The following is a 19,832-nucleotide window of genomic DNA, read 5'->3' as shown; positions in this document are numbered from 1 at the left end:
ATGTCTTGGTTTCTCTGTTTCTCCCCTTCTCGAAAATGTTTATTCTTTCATGCTCCTGTTTCTGCAGATTTTAATAATTCTTTGTGCATCATTGACTATAGCTGATTATGCTTCTCTTCTTCCTTGCGCCAATTGGTATTTATGCCTCCATTTTGTCTTCTTTTCCTTGGTACTCTCTGACCATCTTCCGCTCTTTCTGGCTGTCTTTTCTAATCTGTTATCTCTAGATCCCATTCTCTGAGCTTTATGTCTTTATATATATCCATCTGACAATCTCAGTTTACCTATTCCTACATCTGTCTTACTGCATATCTTAATCTGCATTTGTGTGTGCATCATTTTGAACTAGTTTGAATTTTCTTCTCTGCTGATTGTTTCTCTGTTTCTCTCTTTCCTGCTTACGAAATGGATCCACATCAATTTCTTCATTCCTCAAAATGCTTCTCTCGCTTTCCTATTTGTTTATTTCTTTCTTAATTGTATTGGCTTATACAAATTATAAAGCAAATCAACAAAAGTGAATAAAGCAATGACACTTCAAATTCTTTCTTGCTGTATCTGTGAGAAAGACATTCGCAATTTATCGTACAATCTCTTGGCACTAAGTTTGGCATTCTTGTTACAATCCTGGTTACATTATTATTGGAACATGGAAAAGAATTTGAAACTCTGATTTCTCACCAACAGAGATCGCTGTATTACTAAGGGATCCTTTGGTTGAAGAAATCTGGATCAATAAAAATGCCACTCTGGTTTGTGAAGTGCTTTCTACAGTTTCAGCTGGGATAGTCATCTCTTGGATGGTGGATGGAAAGGTACGGAATGGAGGCGTTCAAACTGAAGCAGCTATTGAAAACCAACGTCTGACCATCAGCCGCTTGACTAGCAGCGTGGATGAGTGGCAGAGTGGGGTGGAATACACATGCTCTGCAAAACACAATCAATCATCAACCGCAGTATCAAAACGAACAAGAATGGCAAGAGGTTGGTAACCAGAGATATACATTTATATATGTCATTTTATCAATGACGAAATACTAAAATTATAATTCTATTACAGTCAAACCAGAGAAGCCACATCTCCGCCTCCTGCCTCCATCACCAAACGAGGTTCAAAACGGCACCTCTGCTACACTCACATGTTTGATAAGAGGATTCTATCCTGACAAAATACGAGTTAACTGGGAGAAAGACGGAGCTTCTGTCAGCGCGAACATCACCATTTTCCCCACTGCTCTGGAACAGGACCTGACCTACAGCACACGGAGCCTTCTCGTTTTACCTGCAGTGGAATGGAAGAGCGGAGCAAAATACACCTGCACTGCCTCGCATCCATCTTCACAGTCCACTGTGAAAAGGGTCATCAGCCAGACGAAAGGTAAGGACAAGGTTTTAGCAACCATTGCCACGTTATCACTTTGTGGTAAATATCAACGCAACATGAAACCATAACCAAACATTCCAAGGTTCCAACAACTTTAAAATGCACAAAACCTCTTGAAATGAAACAATTTTAAAACATTGCACACGGGTTGACAGGAGAAACAATAATATCCCACAAGCACGTTGGCTCAAGCAGTGTGAAGTCTGCTGAATCAAAGAACGGAGAGGGCCCTCTTGTGGCACATTGGCAGTTTCTGTGCACTGGACGAAAAGGGGCACGTTTACTTCCCACCTGCTCCAGAGCGGTGTCTTGATCTATCTGGACAGGTTGATGAGGAAAAGAGGTTAACTAAATATTTATATTGAGAAAAAAGAGTTTCATTGCACGAATAAGTCTTGAAGCCTTTTTTTTGACAATATTGAATGGTGATGAGAGGGAGATTAGGTCTCCATGATTTCGTGTCTTGTTCGCTTCAGTCACTGCTTCACCTTTGAGTCCAGCTTGAGTGGTTGCTGACAAACAACTCAAAGGTACACAGAAATGTAAATATTTCTGAAGAGTAGGACGAAAGCTCATGAATTAATTTGTATACTTCAAAGATTATATTCTTCTGTTCTCTTCCCCCAGAACGTCGCAGGAACTGACAAATAATTTTGCATTTGATGATAATAAGTCATGTGAACTAATGAATTGGCTTTAATTCCGACTGTCTGCTTAGGTACTAGTTTGCACCCGACTGTGTTATGGGCCGGGCAAAAACCCATTCATGTCTTTAAAAAACGAGTCACAATGCTTCAACTTTGGAACACTGATTTCTGGTACACAGGTCTGTGATCAAGGGAATGGATGAACGGGCTGTGACAAACTTCTGGTCATGCACTTGCCGAAAATTAGCGCATAGGTTTCAGTGGAACAACAACTGATTTGACAAATGGATGACAGAAAGTCACATACAACAAAGGGAAAGAGCAAAGTTGCACTGAGCAAACACTGCTCATAGATGTGGTAACAAACACTGAGCATGATAACTTCCGTTTGGTGAGCAACCATGCACTAAAATAGCAGGCATTGAGAAGCCCATGCGATAATTTCGGCCTGCTGATGATTCTTTGAAAGTTAAACTGGAATAGACTTGTATGATTTCCATACAGTCCCTTTGTTCTATCTTTCATCTGAGGAGTCTTTCTGAAAATAAACGTATTTGCACTCCTGCAAAGGGACAAATGCGAGTCTTACATATTTCTTGTGGAATGGGCTGTCTATATTCCATTTCTCCCGATGATTTACAAAGACTGATCAGTCAATGTGAGATTCCTAAAGGAAACTTGCATACCAATACCGTTTGTATATCAATATGGAAATCCATTTTCCTCTTCACAGTAATGGAAGACATTCACATGAAAATGTGATAGTTTTCAATTCAGAACTGCGATGCAAAGGTGTCATTTTTAAAATCATCTCAGCTATACACGCAAAATTCTGAAATTGTTTGCTTTAATGAGTCATTGTTAAAACTCTAATTTCTGTTTTTAATACGAGGAGATGGTTTTAGATTAGATTACTTCCAGTGTGGAAACAGGCCCTTCGGCCCAACAAGTCCACATCGACCCGCCGAAGCATAACCCACCCATTCCCCTACATTTACCCCTTTACCTAACACTACGTGCAATTTAGCATGGCCAATTCACCTGACCTGCACATCTTTGGACTGTGGGAGGAAACCGGAGCACCCGGAGGAAACCCACGCAGACACGGGGAGAATGTGCAAATTCCACACAGTCAGTCGCCTGAGTCGGGAATTGAACCCGGGTCTCTGGCGCTGTGAGGCAGCAGTGCTAACCACTGTGCCACCGCGCCGCCCACAGCCGAAATTTCATTCGGATCAGTTTTCCCACAATCCCGTTCACCGTCTATCTATTATTACTGAAAAGCTTTGAAGAAGTAATTATCACCAAGACTCATCAGGTGGACCTGATCTTGTATGTTAAATTGGGCACAATTATTTAATCAAGAATTGAAAATATACCACGACTGAGCTCAGGTTGTCAATCGAAAAATTCATGTTAACAGTCTGCTTGGTTGAATGGAGATTTAGTGGAAGAGATTAACTCTGGATGGCTGAAGACAAGCAAGTATTTAGTCTTAAGAGCTTGGATGGTGAGACAGTAATATTAATCAACTCGGGAGTAATTTCAGCAATATCCTCTTCACCCAAACAACCTCGCAGAGGCACTGGCATAATTGAAGATCTGCATAAGCTTTATAGTATGCATACAAAATAAAATTAGGCCATTAGAGCTGTACAATAGACAAGGAACATGAGTCATCACAAGAGGTATTGGGACTTTCAGAAATAACTATTAAAGGTACTGATATTTATGGTAATGATACAAGCAGAACATTCAAGAACCTTCTTTTCATTGGTATTTTCCGTTATGCATAAATAATGTAACTACTATTGTATTCAGACCCACGATTTAGCTTGAAGACATCTAAAAGCATGTTTTCCCCGTCTAATGCGTCCCCTTAACGTTATCTCGATTCTGATAACTGATTCTGTTAGTTTTAGCAACTCCCAGTATCAGAGTTGAGCTGCAAAAGACATGTAGTCACAAAATTTTATACTTCCTCACTTCACACTCTTCAAAAATAGTTAATTAAAAGAATGAAAAATGCATGCCCTTGATTGAGAGTGCCCTTGATTGGACTTGAATTATGCAGTAAGTATCCTTTTTTTTTACAAATAAAAGGCTCTGCTGACGAATCGGGACAGCAAACTCAGTTTAAAGAATGCAATCAATGAAATGCAAGTTGATACCAGGTAAATGTCTCCAATGGTTGGTCGGTCACAGTGCAAGTAATTTTAGCTGTTGAACAGCAGACACTGATGATGCGTTTTTTGCTCGTCTGGTATTGGATTCTGTCGAATTACGTCCATGTGACAGCAACTATCTTCTGGCATCCGTAATTGCAATAGTTGAAAGTGTGGAGAAAGTGAGGTCTGCTGATGCTGGAGATCAAAGTTGAAACTTTATTGCTGGAACAGCACAGCAGGTCAGGCAGCATCCAGGGAACAGGAGATTCGACGTTTCGGGCACAGGCCCTTCTTCAGGAATGGTTGAAAGTGTGCAGTATTCGAATGGAGACAATAGGTATCAATATACCCAAGGCAGAGCAATTTCCAAATTGTGCAAGAATACATCGCAAATATTCCTGAAGTCATATCCATAGCAGTCAGGGCGAATGCAACCAACACGAACAGGAGAGCACAACATGTAATTCACCAAGTCGAAACTATCAACTGTGACAGATCACAGTAAGTAAAATTATTCCCCATCTCCTGAAGTACTTTGGAATTAATATCGATATTGCAGCCTGAAAACATGCATTCCTTTCTCGTTCCAGATGAATGCCATCAGCCAGATATTTCTGTCAACCTACTGAAACCTGCGTTTGAAGAGATTTGGACACAAAAGACAGCGACCATCGTTTGCAAAATCGTTTACAGCCAGTTAGGAAACATCAATGTTGTCTGGCAAGTGAACGGGTCTGAGAGAACTAAAGGAGTCGTGACCGAAAATCCTGATTGGAACGGAAGTAAGTTCACCATTGTGAGCAAACTTAAAATCGTGGCGTCAGAGTGGGACAGCGGTGCCGAATATGTTTGCTTGGTCGAAGACAGTCAATTACCAACACCAGTAAAAGACTCTATCAAGAAGGCAACTGGTAAGTAGGAATAGTACTGCAATAACATCAAAATTGAATCGATTTCAGAAATCTGAAATGAAAAAGTAATGTTCTGTAGAAACTGAGGAGGGCTGGCAGAACCGATTGAGAGAAAAATAGGGTGAACCTTTCTAGTCGACTATGTGTCTTTCCAAAAATAATAGTTAATGTTACTATGAGATGAGCCTGATTCATAAAATTGTCAAATTAAAAAAAAATCTGTCAAATCATTAATGCTTTACGTTAAATGGTCAGAAGTTAGCATCGGCGAGGTGGATCACTGGTTTGCACTGCTCCATCCCAGCGCCAAGACCCGCATTCAATTCCAACTTAGGCACCGTCTGTGTGGAATTTTCCCATCCTCATGTCTGCGTCGGTTTGCTTCGGGTGCTCGGGTTTTTTCCCACAGTACAAAGATGTGCAGATTGGGTGGAGGGGTCATGGGAAAAATAAGGGACGTGAAATGCTGTAGCATTTACAGATATTCGCAAAGTCTTACAGATAGGAAATATTTTATCTATCACATGCATTACTTAACAAAGAAATTGTGACACAGACATAAGATGGTCTCAGTTAAGCAATCATCCTCTCTTTTCAGATGGTCAAATGGGTCCTCCTCAGGTTTATCTCCTGCATCCATCGACTGACGAGATTGACACTGAGAATTCAGCGACTCTGATGTGTCTCGCCACCAGCTTTTACCCAGCTGACATTTACATTGGCTGGATGGCCAATGACACGCTCTTGGATGCCGGGTACCGGACGCACATGGATAGTGAGAAGGGGAATGGTTCCAACTTCGTGACCAGCAGGTTGAGAGTCACAGCGGCGGAATGGAACAGTGACATCACTTACTCCTGCTTAGTGGGACACCCATCCCTCAGCCGGGAGTTAATCAGAAGTATAAATAAGTCTCGTGGTAAACCGACATCAGTCAATGTTTCAGTCGTACTAAGCGACATTGTTAAATCTTGCACGTAACTTGCAGTGATTGACGAACTGTTTTCCGTAGATAGGTTAATGTTGTTATGGCGATAACTATTTAAGCAACCAAACCAATGTATTTTCAATTCATTGCATGCAGTGGTCGCATTTCTGATCAGTGAACATTTTCGTGAAAAGGAGAATGCCCACTATTCTAAATTGTATCTGTTGATAAAGGGTAATTAAGGTTAGAATCGGAATTTCCAGGAAAAGCTTGTCCTGTGATTACAATCGTTCAGAAGATCGTTTGAACGTTCCACACCGCTATGGAAAGAACAGGAAACCGTGTTTAAGTCTGTATGTGGCTCCAATGATTGCAATAAATGCAGAATGAAAGCTCTTTGACTTGCTTATTCTTTATTTACATGCATCGTACTTTCAGAAAGATGATTTAGACCTTGATTGAAGTGTTTGTGATATCCATTTTTTGAAACACCAGCACTGCAGCTTGTTTAAACGTGCAGAACTTTAGACTCGCTCGGGTTCGCTCTGACTAAGCCACAACTAACATAGCCGGTTTTGACAGCACTCTTTCGTTCTCCATTGCTAATTGGATATCGAGATGTGAAGTGAAATGACTGAAGTTGATGTGATGCCAACTTGTTTCGTTCAGCAATAAGGCATTCAAATTGCCCTCGCCTTCATTTATCCCAGTCCTACCAAGTTTTCTACTGCAGTGATGTCCAATTCTAGTCTACAGTTTTCGTGTTGCATCCCTAAGATGATCTATGCTTGAGCCCTCATCCAGAACAGGCTACATCCAATCCCTCACGCATATCATGCAAATTCAGATTCCAATTCGGCACTGTTACCACATAAATCTCTTTCACAATCGTCTGTTTTTTCCTCTGTATATGTCCAATACATCCAAAGACGTGAACACACAATCAAAAAGTGCAGAGTCCAAAATCATAGTCCTATATTGTGGTGACTACTCAGGCTCGTCACTCATCTGAATCAGTGATGTCTTTGGCCATTTCCTGTGGTGACAGTTGTTTATTTTTCTGACTTTACATTCCATTTAAACTGATTTTCTAAACCGATCACTGAACCCAGAAGATGACTGCATTTCTTCTGGTTTAATCTGCTTTCAACAACATCATGTCTTTCACACTGACCGTTGACAACACTCGTAGTCTGCTATATATTTTCCACTCTCTATAGTCTTAAATTGACACAAAAATCAATTACGTGGCATATGAATTCGCAGGAGTTCCCAATCATCCATCACCACTGAACTATTCAATAATGTCCACTCATGCTTCCCTTACAAAATTATTCCTGACGTGTCTAAATTCCTCCACATCCTCTTCCATCACCGTCTCAGTGACCCCTTCCGATTTATTTTCACTAAAATTTCTGCACCCATGCGGTTCTGGCCTCTTTTACATCCAGATTTTTATTGCCATCACTGTGTTCATTGAATGACATTCAGTCATTCAATTTCGTGATTGGCGACACTTACCTTCACTTAACCAGTCTTCCCAAATATTCCGATACGGGATGTCTAATTGCACTCGCAAAGCATTATTAATGCATCACCACAAGACACCATGCTTAGAACCTCATCCATGTGGAAATCGGCACGCTGGCCCTGACTAATAACATGCAAATTTAAAGTCCAGCTAGACAATGAACATATCCATTTGCTGATTATATCGTTGTTGGAATAGCATTGTGGCGTTTACAACCTGTGCACCAAACAGTCCATTTTTCAATTACCAGTTGGTCTGGCAGCCTCTGTGGAGAGAAAAAAGGAAGAGTAAACGTTTTGTGCGAGTCATCTTCTTTGGAACCAATGAGAAGTGTCAGTCGACCCGAAACGTTAACTCTGATTTCTATCCACAGATGCTGACAGATTGCAGAGCCTTTTGATCAACGTCTGCTTTTTTCTGATTTACAGGGTGCAGAGATTTTTTTATTTTTATCTAAAGTTTTATGCTAGCATTTTGCACACAATAAGCTGAGACCAGTAGAGTAGTCTGGGGAATTGATTGCCAGGTGTTTAGGTGCTTCTGTATTTACGTTGTCTCTTCTCCAAAATGACCTACATTTTAAAATGACAGGTAAAACTCTTTAACAAACCTTTTATGGCATTTCGAATCTACAAAGCCCAAATTTCACATTGAGCATTCTGTTCTAAGTTTTTAATAACATATGTGTTCTGAATAGTTTATGGGGGAGGAGTGCTAAGGAGTGTGATTCTGAAATTTCTACATGGTCACGAAGGTGTACACCAACGTGAGGGACCACGTTCAGGTAACCTGCATTGGTGAACAGACGTGCCTGACCCGTTGTTCGTGAATGTGATGAGACTTCTTACATTCAGCAGTTGTCGCTATTTCATGACATGAGATACTTATTCTCAGTAGATTGCATATCTGCGTGTGACACTCTGCTTTGCTCTTCAATGTGTCATCTTTCCATGCTGTCGGACGTATCTGTGCGTTTTTAGGTCTGTTCAATGTGATGTGATAACTGTTCGTGTTTGATTAGTGATTGGAGAGCTGAACTTCAATTGTTTGTTCTGTGTATCCATAGACGTCTTCTGAATGAGAAAATATCTCTAATGCGGTATGTGGCATCTGTTTGTGCAGTGGCTGTTTCGTTATATAGGAGAAACACAGTGGCACATAGTGTCCCGCTAGTCCATAGTGTTGGAGGTGTCAGTAACTAGAGCAGATTCCTCAGGTCAACCTGTCTATCTATGTTTGACACTACCTGTCAATTGAAGAATGATGCTGCTACTGAAATAGAATCTGTAAATGTATAATCTTGCTTGATTTGACGACAATACAAACTGCTAAGCTTTTGTGTGTGGTATCTCTTTATGTTAAAAAAGAATCTCGTTTATTGCGGGGTCCGCGACTTTAAATACAGGTTAGTTGATGAACTGTGGAAGTGACCATGCTATGTCAGCGATTTGAGCATAGTTTTCAATCAGGCAGAACTGCAAATAAAGTTCTGGTGTTGCCTACAATCTACTTCTCAAGATCTCAATCGATATCGACAGTGCTTAAATATCTCTTTGCGATCTGAACCCATTATTTTTCATCATCTGTTCCTCAGTAACTCGATGCGAACTCATTCAACTCACTGAAGTCCTGTTATCAATTGCACATGAATAAATTAAAAATGATTTGCTTTTGAGTTGAGATGGATGCCAGTTTCAGATGTTGCTGAGAGTACACAGTAGATCAGTTAAACCTGACAGTGCAGTGATAGGCTACAACCCTGGATGTGAGCTTCTAATTCATTCTGTGAAATAATTCATCCTGTGATAAGTACAGCACTTCATCGATCATGATTATTTTGAATATGAAATCCCACTGCCTGAAAACATTATGAGCAATGATTTCTCCATGTTAACTATACCTGGTGTGAATTAAAGATTTCTTGATGACGGATATTATACTGGCATTAATTAAGATTAAATTAATTTGAAGAAAACATGAAGTCAGTCTAAATGGAATATACAAACAATATTTAAGTTGTAGCAATGTTCTTACAAGTGAGTTATTATAATGACCTACATTTGTGCACTCGTTACTCCTAAGCTGTGTCAATGATTATAAGTACAAAATACTAGATTTCCAGCATTGTGAGTAGCACTTAATTATATGGGTCATGATGAGAATGTAAGGAGGCTCCAAGCTGATACGGACAGCTTGATGTCTGAGCAAGTAGAGAACAGATGGATTAGATTGCGGATTAAGTGCATAGTTCTACTGACTGGCATGACGACTTTCGAAGAGGAATATCTTTGGAAAGCCAGGAGAATGGGAAATGTTGGCGCTAAAAAGCATCTTGAAAACCTGATTAGAATAGTTATTGAAATCTAACAAATGCAAGAAAGTGATGGAGTGCTTAGAAGGATGGTGTAAAGACAATAATCTCACTCTCAAAGTCAATAAAACGAAAGAGTTGATCTTTGCCTTGTGGAAGTGAAGCTGAGGGCACGCCCTGGTCTGCATCAATAATGCTCAGGTGGAATTGGTGCAGAGCGTCAAGGTTTGGAAGTGATGATCATCAACAATCTGTCTGGTCCTCCCATGTCATCTCAATGTTCAAGAAAGCACAACAACGTCTCTACTTCCTCAGGAGTGTTAAGGAAATTTGATATGTCCACAAGGACTCTGACCAATTTTCAGAGGAAGAGAAACAATATTTCTCCACACGTGTAAACTCACGGAACAAATAGACAATTGTAAAACATCACAAGGAGTTATACAAATGTCAAATGGTAGAGAATACTGTGTCCTTCTGAATTGAGAAACATATACAGTAAGCTGTACTGAACAGGCCTTAAATCTTTAAACGAGAATTGACGTCATCTCTCCTATCCCCTTACGTTGCCTTTTTCATGTAATCTTTAATATAAAATTAGCATCTGATTCCGCATTCAGTTAGCCATTTAATGCCTTTGACTTTTCTGGACAGAACAGTGTAAAATGTAATTCTTTTAGATGGAGTTTATTTAATTGTTATTGGTATCAAGACGCAAGATATTAGTTGCTGATCATCCAATGCCGTTGTCAGCCTCATAAAGCATTTTCCCCCGAACGTGAAAAGCACATTTGTATGGAAAATTAATTCATTTTTAAGATACATAGATTCACAGATTCATAATAGCACAGAAAAGACCCTTTGCTCCATCGAATCTGCACCAACATAACTACCATTAAATGTGTGCTAATCACAACTGCCTTCACTTGTCCCACATCCTTGAATGTTGCGATATTTGAAATACTTATCCAATTTCTTTTTTCAAAGTTTGTAACGTTTCCAGCCTCCGTTACCTTCCCAGCTGGTGCATTGCAGATTCGCACCACATGCTGAGTGACTAAAGTATTTCTGCTAAATTCACCCTGAACCCTCTGCCCCTTCCCATAAAGTTACTCCCTGTTGTTTTTGAACTGGTGTTCCCTATTAGAGACCTTGCCATACCTTTCATAATCTTATACACATCAATCATGGCCCCTTCATTCTTCTCCGTTTTAACGAGAACGATCCATATCTATCTAGGGTCTCCATTTAGCTCAATTTCTCTGTCCAGTTAACTGTCCAGAAGATTCCTGGTGAATCTTCTGTGTATCCCCTCTAATCCTATCACATCCTTCCTGTCGTGACGTGACCAGAACTGCACATCATACTCCAATTCTTGCCAGACTAACATCATGTACAAGTCCAACATTACTTTCTTATAGTCCATACCACGACAGATGAAAGTAAGTGTCTCATGATACTCCTTCGTCTTATTTCTTCTTCCAAAGTGCACCATCTCGCTTATCAGGGATAATTACCATCTGCCGCAGGTCTGCCCATTTCAACATCTTATCTATATTTTCAAATAACCTACAAGGATCTTCACTATTGACCATTCAAGCAAACGCGGTGTCATCTGCACATTTGATTCATATCACCCCGACATTTTTTTAATCTAAATTGCTTATGTATATAACGAACAATAAGGGTCCTCGTACTGATCCTCGTGATGCATCGTTGCACTCAAACCTTTAATTATTCAAACAGCCTTCTACCATTGCACTTTGTGTCCTATTGCTGAGGCAGTTTCTGTACGAGCACGCCAAATTTCCCTCAAGTCTACGTACTTTAACCATCTCAATCAATCTCCAGTAAGGGGTCTTTCAAAAACTTTGCTACAATCCACACATAAGTTACATCAACTAAACTCTCGCTGTCCACACACTTTATTGCACTTTCAAAATAATCTAACCAATATGATAGGCATGACGTCTCTCTGACAAAGCCATGTTTGCTATTCTCTGCCCTCTTTTGCCTGTTCTGACAACTATGCAATCTACTCTGTGATGACAGTCCTATGATAGACCATTAATTCCTTTATTTGAATTCACTCAGTCTGATGACAAATGTGCTTAATATCTCACGATTGCCAGTGCCATGATATTACAGATACTTGACCTGAAATGTTTACTCAACGTGACTAATTTTGCGTAAATATTCATCCATTAATTGCAGATAACCCAGAAATAATGGAATACCCAGAAGACTATGGCAGCGAAGAAAACGAACTAGAAAATGTCGATGGAGATGCCAACAGCTCCTTATCCATCATGACTTTCGTCATCCTGTTTATTCTCAGTATGCTATACAGCACATTTGTAACTGTGCTTAAGGTAATGATGCATTTTTACAGCAGAATGACATTCAGCAACTCTACTGCATTCATAGCTGAGATGCGGTTAAGCGGCACATAATAATGTATATTAATTTCAAACAAATAACTTATCCTGTATAATGAATGATATCGAACTTGGGTGATTAACTGCCATTTTGAATAAATGTCCTCATTAGGACTTTTGCGCAGAGGAATGCAAACACACATGATGAAATGTGGACTTAAAGAACAAAAATATGTCAGTAATCAAATAATGCTTAATAGTTAGTGTCGACTCATCAAAGGACAGACAACGGTTTATAAGGAAATAGTTTGTATTTATTTGTACTAAGCTGGACAAGGTGAAATATATTGATACCTGTGGTTATAAAGGTAACTAAATAGATGGAAAGAAGCTCACAAATAATTGTTTCAAATAATTCAAAATCTCCGTGAAGGAATGGGGAAACCATTATTTAATGATGGAGCAGTAGCAGATCACTGCGAAAAGATGGGAAAAAAAACATGGACATGAGAGGCGGCTTTGCGTGTAAACTACAAGATTCGGTGATGACTTTACAGGATAGAAGCAGAAAGGTTTAAAAATCACGCCACACCAGGTTGTAGCCCAAGAGTTTTAGTTGGAAGCATTAGCTTTCGGACCGCTGCTCCTATGAAGGAGCATTGCTTTGAAAGCTCGTATTTCCAAATATACCTGGTGGACTATAAACTAATCTTGTGTGATTTTTAACTTTGTACACTCCAACACCAGGTCCTTCAAATAATGCAGAAAGCTTGTTTGTCCTGATGGTAGAGAAATACATACACAGAACACACAAGAGGAACTTCAAGACTTTGAGTCTGCACCGACCTAACTACTCTAATCCTACTTTCAGCCATTTGTGTTGAATGTGATGACACTTGAAGTGATCATCCACGTTCACAGTTAAATATTATAACGTTTCTCGCTTTTAGTACACTCCGAGGCAGTGCAATCCAGAAGCCCACCACTGCCCGAGTAAATATTGCATAAAATTCATTCTGACACGCGTTCCAAAGAACAACAAACAAAGAAAATTTACAGCCCAGGGACAGACCCTTCGACCCTGTAAGCCAGAGCCGATCCAAATTTGCTTTCTAATTCTTTATCATCTGTATCCCTCTACTCCCCACCTACTCATGCATTTGTGCAGACGCATCTTGAATGAATCTACGTTGCCTGCCTCTATCACCTCTGCTGGCAAAGTCTTCCAAACGCCCACCACCCTCTGTGTGAAGTACCTACCGCGTGTGACCCCCTTAAACTTTCCACCTCTCACCTTGAAAGTGTGACCTCTCGTTACTGAATCATTCACCCTGGGAAAAAGCTTGTCTCTATCCACCCTGTCTATACCCTTCATGATTTCGTAAACCTCAATTAGGTCCCTCCTCAATCTCTTTTTTTCTAATGAAAATTAACCTGACCTACTCCACCTTTCTTCATAGCTAGCACCTTCCATTCCAGGCAACATCCTGGTTAACCTTCTCTGCACCGTCTCCAAAGCGCTCACATCCTTTTGCTAACTTGGCGATCAGAACTGTACACATGTTTCTAAATGCATCCGAACCAATGTCTTGTACCATTTTAACATGACTTGCCAGCTCTTATAATCAATACCCCGTCCAATGAAGGCAAGCATACCACATGCCCTCTTGACCACTCTACCCACCTGTGCAGCAACCTTCAGGGTACAATCGACCTGCACTCGCAGATCTCTCTGCCCAACAACCTTTCCCAAGGTTCATTGTATATTTCGCTCTAGAATTGGTCTTGCCCAAATGCATCACCTCACAGTTTTCTGGATTGAAATCCATCTGCCACTTTTCCTCCCAACTCTCCCTTTTCCGTTTATTTTCAAACATGTCCCTTGCTTACTGAATCCTCAACTAAAGGAAACAGCATTTTCACATCTACCCTGTTCATGCCACTTATAGTCACGTACACCTCAATCACGTTCATAATCTGTTTTTTCTGTTGTGAAGAAAGCAATCAGGAGGTATATAGTATCTGTTCACATCGAGAGCTCTCCATTTCTGGTTAATATTCTCCAAACTCCTTCCAGTTCAGAAATATCCTTCATATAGTTTTCTAACAGTACTGCAGACAGTAATTCAGCTGTGGTCTCACCAATATTTTGGTCAGCTTCAACATAACCGTCCTGATCTTACATGTATACAATGCATACTGATAAATGCAAGGGTCTGAAATGCCTTCTTGCAATGAAAGTGGCCCTCGACATGCTCACAAATTTGAGTAGGCGACTTCAACATCTCCAACACCCTTTATTTGAAAAAAAAAAGAGGTTCATCACATCACTCTCTAATATGTTAGCACTAATTAATACTATTATCCCTCATCCTTCTGTACTTTGTGACCATCATCATCCTTATCACCATTAGATAACGATGACGGAGTTACCAGTTCAACACTTCGGTTTCATGCATCTCAAGTGTTATCTTGTTTCACTGCATTTCTCTCAGAGCTAATCTCAGCCTCCCCGAGTAATTTATCTTTAATAGTAATTCATCATGATCACTGCAACTAGCCAGCATCCATTTGATGTTTATAGGCACGACTTCATTCCGGTGATTCTGTGCTATGCAGACTCTATGACCAATGTATCCTTCTTGATGTGTGGCCTCTGCAGTCAAACACAAAGTTAAGAATTAAATGTAATAATAACAGAATGTCCAACTCCTTATGTCCCACACACTGCCTTAATCTATCAAACAAATACAAATGCAGAGGTTCTGAAGAAAGATTACTGCACCAACATCGTCAAACCTACTCTCTCTCTACATATGCTGCCAAACCCGCGGAGATTTCCCATCAATTCCTATTTTTGTTTCTGATTTACTGTATCCACAGACGTTTAGTTTTTGTTTTGGTTGATGAAAATGTTTTGCCTCAGAAAAAAAATGAATTCCTGCATGACAGTTGGTTGCTTAGGAAGTAGGTGAGAACCTCATTTCAAAGGGCACCAGATTAAAGTAGAGGAGGTTTCATAGTTTCTTTGGACGTGTTCAAGGAGTATTCATGAGCCTAATTATAATTTTTAATTTTAATCACTTGTATTTTAAAGAAAGCACACATACATAATGTGTCATCAGTTAATTCTTTCGGGTTTGCTAGAGCATGGAAAACAGATTATCCTGGAATTTCCTGGAGAAATTTTCGAAATTTGATTCTCAACAATTTGTCGTTATATGCTTCAGGGTGTGCTTTTACAGTTTTCCTTTAACTGGCCTCTGAAGCATATGTTGGCACAGCATTACTGAAGCAGTGATCACGGTGTCAACTGTTTTCAGTGAGGCCATTTCAAGTTGCTGGCAGGATGACGCTGTAGAACGAAAATTAATTCAATCAGGGTAATAACAGGAACTTATAATTTGCTGATGTTTTGAAATCAAACTTGATCTGTCTTCATCAATTGAAAAACAAACCTGACATTTGCCCTCAGGGGCCATGATCTACCTTTATTTGTACTCGTTTGATTTGCTAAATCACCAGAGAATTTGTCTCCTGTGCAACTGAACTTAATTATCTCTGAAAACATGAATCTATGCTCCATTTGTCTTTCTTCCTAGTTTAAATTGCTCTGTGTTCTTTCCATACTTCAGGGCATGTCTAACCAGAGTTGAGGTTACCTCGGCGTGATCTTTTGTCAATCGTTTCCAGATCATATTCCAGATGACCCGACTTCATAACTATCGTCTGTTTTTGCCTTTTTGTGAATGCATTAGAATTCTAAATGTTTTTATACATTTCTTCTCGTAATTATTGCACTTCTCCTCCCTGCAGGTGAACTGACCTCCACTATTGAAAGTAATTACATCTGATTTCATTGAAAGCTTGTGAATAAAGCTCCATTAGATGCTGATCGCAAATCGCATTGAATCGATTTTCGCTCTCAACCGTTTTGACTGCTCCACGGCATCACTTCAACGTGTCATCCTATTTACTCTCAACTAAGGAATGGGAATTGCTCGCACATTTTTCATCATTAATGTTTGCCATCACGCTTTCTTTTTTATGTATTGATGTTAAGGAAATTCCTTGTAACTGCTTCAGACTGAGGAAATTACACTTCCCCAATTTAATAAGGTGAAGACAAATCTTTGAAAGTTGCCAAATGTTGGTAACATTTTGAAAATTTGATGTGTATCTAATGTAACTAGCCTGTAAGAGGTATTTTCGATATATATTTGTGACTAGTAAAGAGTAACTTTCCGAACAGACAGGCGGTCAAACATAGAACGTTTACCCAAGAGCATTAGATAGATCACAGAAGTTCAAATCATTAGTATAGAATCAAAAAATGCATCATCCAAAAATTGTGTTTGAGATGACTTGAAAACAAATCTACAAGCTTGAACGTTCTTCTCCCCACTGTTGTTCACTAATAATCTGCTAGCGCGAGATGAAGAATTCCTCTGTTTGTTTTGTTATTTGCTAAATACTAAGGCTATCAGTGCTGAATGTGAGTAATCGTTTCGTTTGCTTGAACTAACGAAGGCAATGTTGAAAATATCTTCAGGATATTTCAAGATACAGAGCCTAGAGAGCACTTAATAAAAATTCATGAGAGTAGCATTCAATTGTATTCCACCTTAACACAGTCCCAGGATTTCACATTCTTGCAGAAATCTAATGGGTACTGTGCACTGCCATTACTGTCAGTAACAACACATATGTGGAAAAGTGTTCCAAATATGATTCCTTTTTTAAACCATTGTTACGAATTCCATCAAAATTGTTGTTATAATAGTTGCTGAAAGGCAAATTGACGAAGGGCTATTTTCCAACATACTTTAAAACGATTCGTTATCTCTCTCTACTGTCAAAGGCAAAAGAACGTCAAATCGACACAAGATGGTCTGCATAATCATAGCTAGAATGCAAATGAAAGATTTATCTGCTGTTTATCCAGCTGCAAACCTTACAAGTTGCAATGAAAATGATTAATTATAAGAGAATAAATCTCGTTTTGAGTGGATCAGTGATTCATTCCTGAAATGACTGGGCCATTCCAAACCTTGTAACATCTTTGTCATTTGCTTGCTCAGTATCTTATACTGTATTCCCACGTGTTTCTGAGACTTTGAATTGACTTAATTGACAAGACTGTCATGATTGTGATTTTCAAATGAAAAATGTAATGTCTGAAACAGTAGAAACTTGCACTCAGTTCCCCGAACTGTGGAAATGCAATGCTGTCACCAATACATGTCCCTGTTGTGTTTTCATTTCGTTACTGCTTTTATATTCTTCAATGTAGAGGTGTGAAATGTGCTTGCTATTTTGTGATCCATGTTGATATTCATTTGTTTTGCTGAAACTCTGGCCTAAAAACTAACATGTGTTTTCGAAGTTCAATGTTATTCAGTTCGTTCCAATGACTACGTCAATAATTGCCTACGTTCGCTTTATAAATGGTGTTGCTTTTGCAAGTAAAATTTTAAAAAATCAAGTTTTAAATAAACAACCGGTGTTCAGAGCTCTATTCATTTACTTTCAATGTTTCCTACCGGTAGGAAAGTCAGGTCGAATGGAAACTGTCTCCCGTGAAGTAGGCAGCATTAAAACGACCAGCTCTTAATTCCCATCTACAATTCCTCCTTGCGAGATTATTGTTTTTAATCTGTTACAATCTACATTACATAGGGGACTGCACAAAACATGTCTAGATGGCAAGCGCTGGTTGAACCCATGCTAACGAATGACCTTGTACTTCCAGACAGTAGAGCAACGTGGTTCTGAATTCATCACATAACAAAGAAGCAGTATAGACAGTCATTGAATTAGTGTCACGGATTTTAGCAATCAGCTGCATCATAGTCTTGAGTTCTTCATTGTTCATGAAAGACAGAAATAATTATACTAACTGTACAGACTTGGAAGCTCGATTCAGTAAAATAAAACAATTATTGAAAAAAATAATTAGCAGATCTTGATATCTTAGCATTGGATATTATGGCTAGTGTTGAAATAATTATTATACAGCTTATGAATGCAATTGGCTTTATCATTACAGGAGAAGGCAGGGATTTGACATTGTGCAGTGAATGATCCCTGATTTTCCAATGCTGAAGGTACAGGTCAATAAATTTGGTCCTTACTGAGATACCACTATCTTGGGCCGATATTGAAAATTATTTTTACAATGTCTTTTAAACAATCTTATAAGATGTCACCCCAAAATGTTACTGCAATGAGCCGCATTGTCCATTGTCAGTGGCCTGAGACACATCGTCCATTTTTAGTGGCACACCTTGAATTAGCAAGCAAGGGCGAGAGTCCCAAGATCGCTTGGCTTCATTACGTAGCTCATTCTTAACGCGATCCCTTACTAACATATATCTGTAATTTAAGACAGACCTCACATTAGATGCTTTCAATGTCCTAAAGTTTGCAAAAACAGCTTCATTTCATGCATTTCCTGAGTATTGCAAATGCCTCAAAAGCTCTTGTACGGAAGCATTAGGAGAGCTGAAAATTGTATTAGTCTACAAAATCAAATTTGAGTCAATGATTTACAATAGTTATTGATATGCATTCATTCAAACGTCGTCAACATTGTGGGAACAGTTCAAAATCGTCAACATTACACATGAAATAGCTTCACTCCCTTTCATATTATCGAAAAATATGGGCAGAAGTGACATAACATTGGGATTTCGAGAAGTGATTTTAATACCTTACAGAGTCCAAGAACACACTTGCAAAACAATTGAATGGTTAACATTAAATTCAATAGCCTGAAAACAACGCAAAAGTTCAAGGAACAGTGAGGTTAAATCTCGCATACTATGTCCCTGATTTGTGTGATGGTCAGAATATGCTAATCTTTGTCTGGTTTCACCAATATGCTTCATACGAATTATACAAGACAAAAGAAATCCTGCCAGTATGTTTTCCGTGCATAACTTCTTCCCTCACTTATCGCAGTCATACGGGCGAATTCAATTGTGTAATACAGAAGCGAAACTCAATTGAAAGTTTTCAGCTTTTTATCTCAGGAGATAACTTGAAGCCATGTCCTTTCTATAATTCGAAACTAAGCCATACTTAATGGATTTCCCGCAGAAAATTACACAGTGCAGCACGGTCAGAAATCAGTGTATGTTTTGCTGTCATGGTACACTTCTGTAAAGGAGAATGGGTTCATGTCACAGCATTTCACGCCACCTAGAGAATAACGCTAGCTATTGCATGTCCGAGGAAACGGAGGCAACATCTCAGATTAGACAGACAATACTTTAGTTCATTTAGATCGTAAAAAACGTCTCACACAAAAAACGTTTAAGACTTTAATTCTATGCACCTTGACAACTTCGATAACACACATTAATTGATTTGAACTTCCCAGGAACCACCATCTTTTGAGAGTTAATGCACACTGTGCGTGACAATTGTTTCCAAATTTACTCTAGAATGGCCTGTGCATAATTTAAACTATCACTGGCTTATACATGTATTGTGCGGGTCTACCTCAACCCGGCTGAGGAATGCTGGCCGGCCAACTGGCAGGAGCTGGAGGCCAAAGTCTCGGCTCGCCT

General features: G+C 39.4%; 1 long non-coding RNA gene and 1 gene segment (V, D, J or C); one reads left to right on the top strand and one right to left on the bottom strand.

The window, feature by feature from the left end:
* Window positions 1-18,030, top strand: part of LOC122543617 (Ig heavy chain C region, membrane-bound form-like) — a 32,873-nt gene extending 14,843 nt beyond the window's left edge. The window contains 6 exon segments of the C gene segment in view: window positions 688-984; window positions 1,061-1,378; window positions 4,790-5,110; window positions 5,709-6,029; window positions 12,095-12,252; window positions 16,075-18,030. Of these exon segments, the coding sequence occupies window positions 688-984; window positions 1,061-1,378; window positions 4,790-5,110; window positions 5,709-6,029; window positions 12,095-12,252; window positions 16,075-16,083 (1,424 nt within the window).
* Window positions 1-19,832, bottom strand: part of LOC148143537 (uncharacterized) — a 551,904-nt gene that overhangs the window by 166,051 nt on the left and 366,021 nt on the right. The window lies entirely within an intron of this gene.

The sequence above is a fragment of the Chiloscyllium plagiosum genome, unplaced genomic scaffold, assembly GCF_037043375.1.
Source record: "Chiloscyllium plagiosum isolate Xiang-an unplaced genomic scaffold, Cpla_swu_hap1 HiC_scaffold_27, whole genome shotgun sequence".
Taxonomy (NCBI): Eukaryota; Metazoa; Chordata; class Chondrichthyes; order Orectolobiformes; family Hemiscylliidae; genus Chiloscyllium; species Chiloscyllium plagiosum.
The sequence above is the reverse complement of the archived record's forward strand: the minus strand, read 5'-3'. Positions and strand labels throughout refer to the sequence as shown.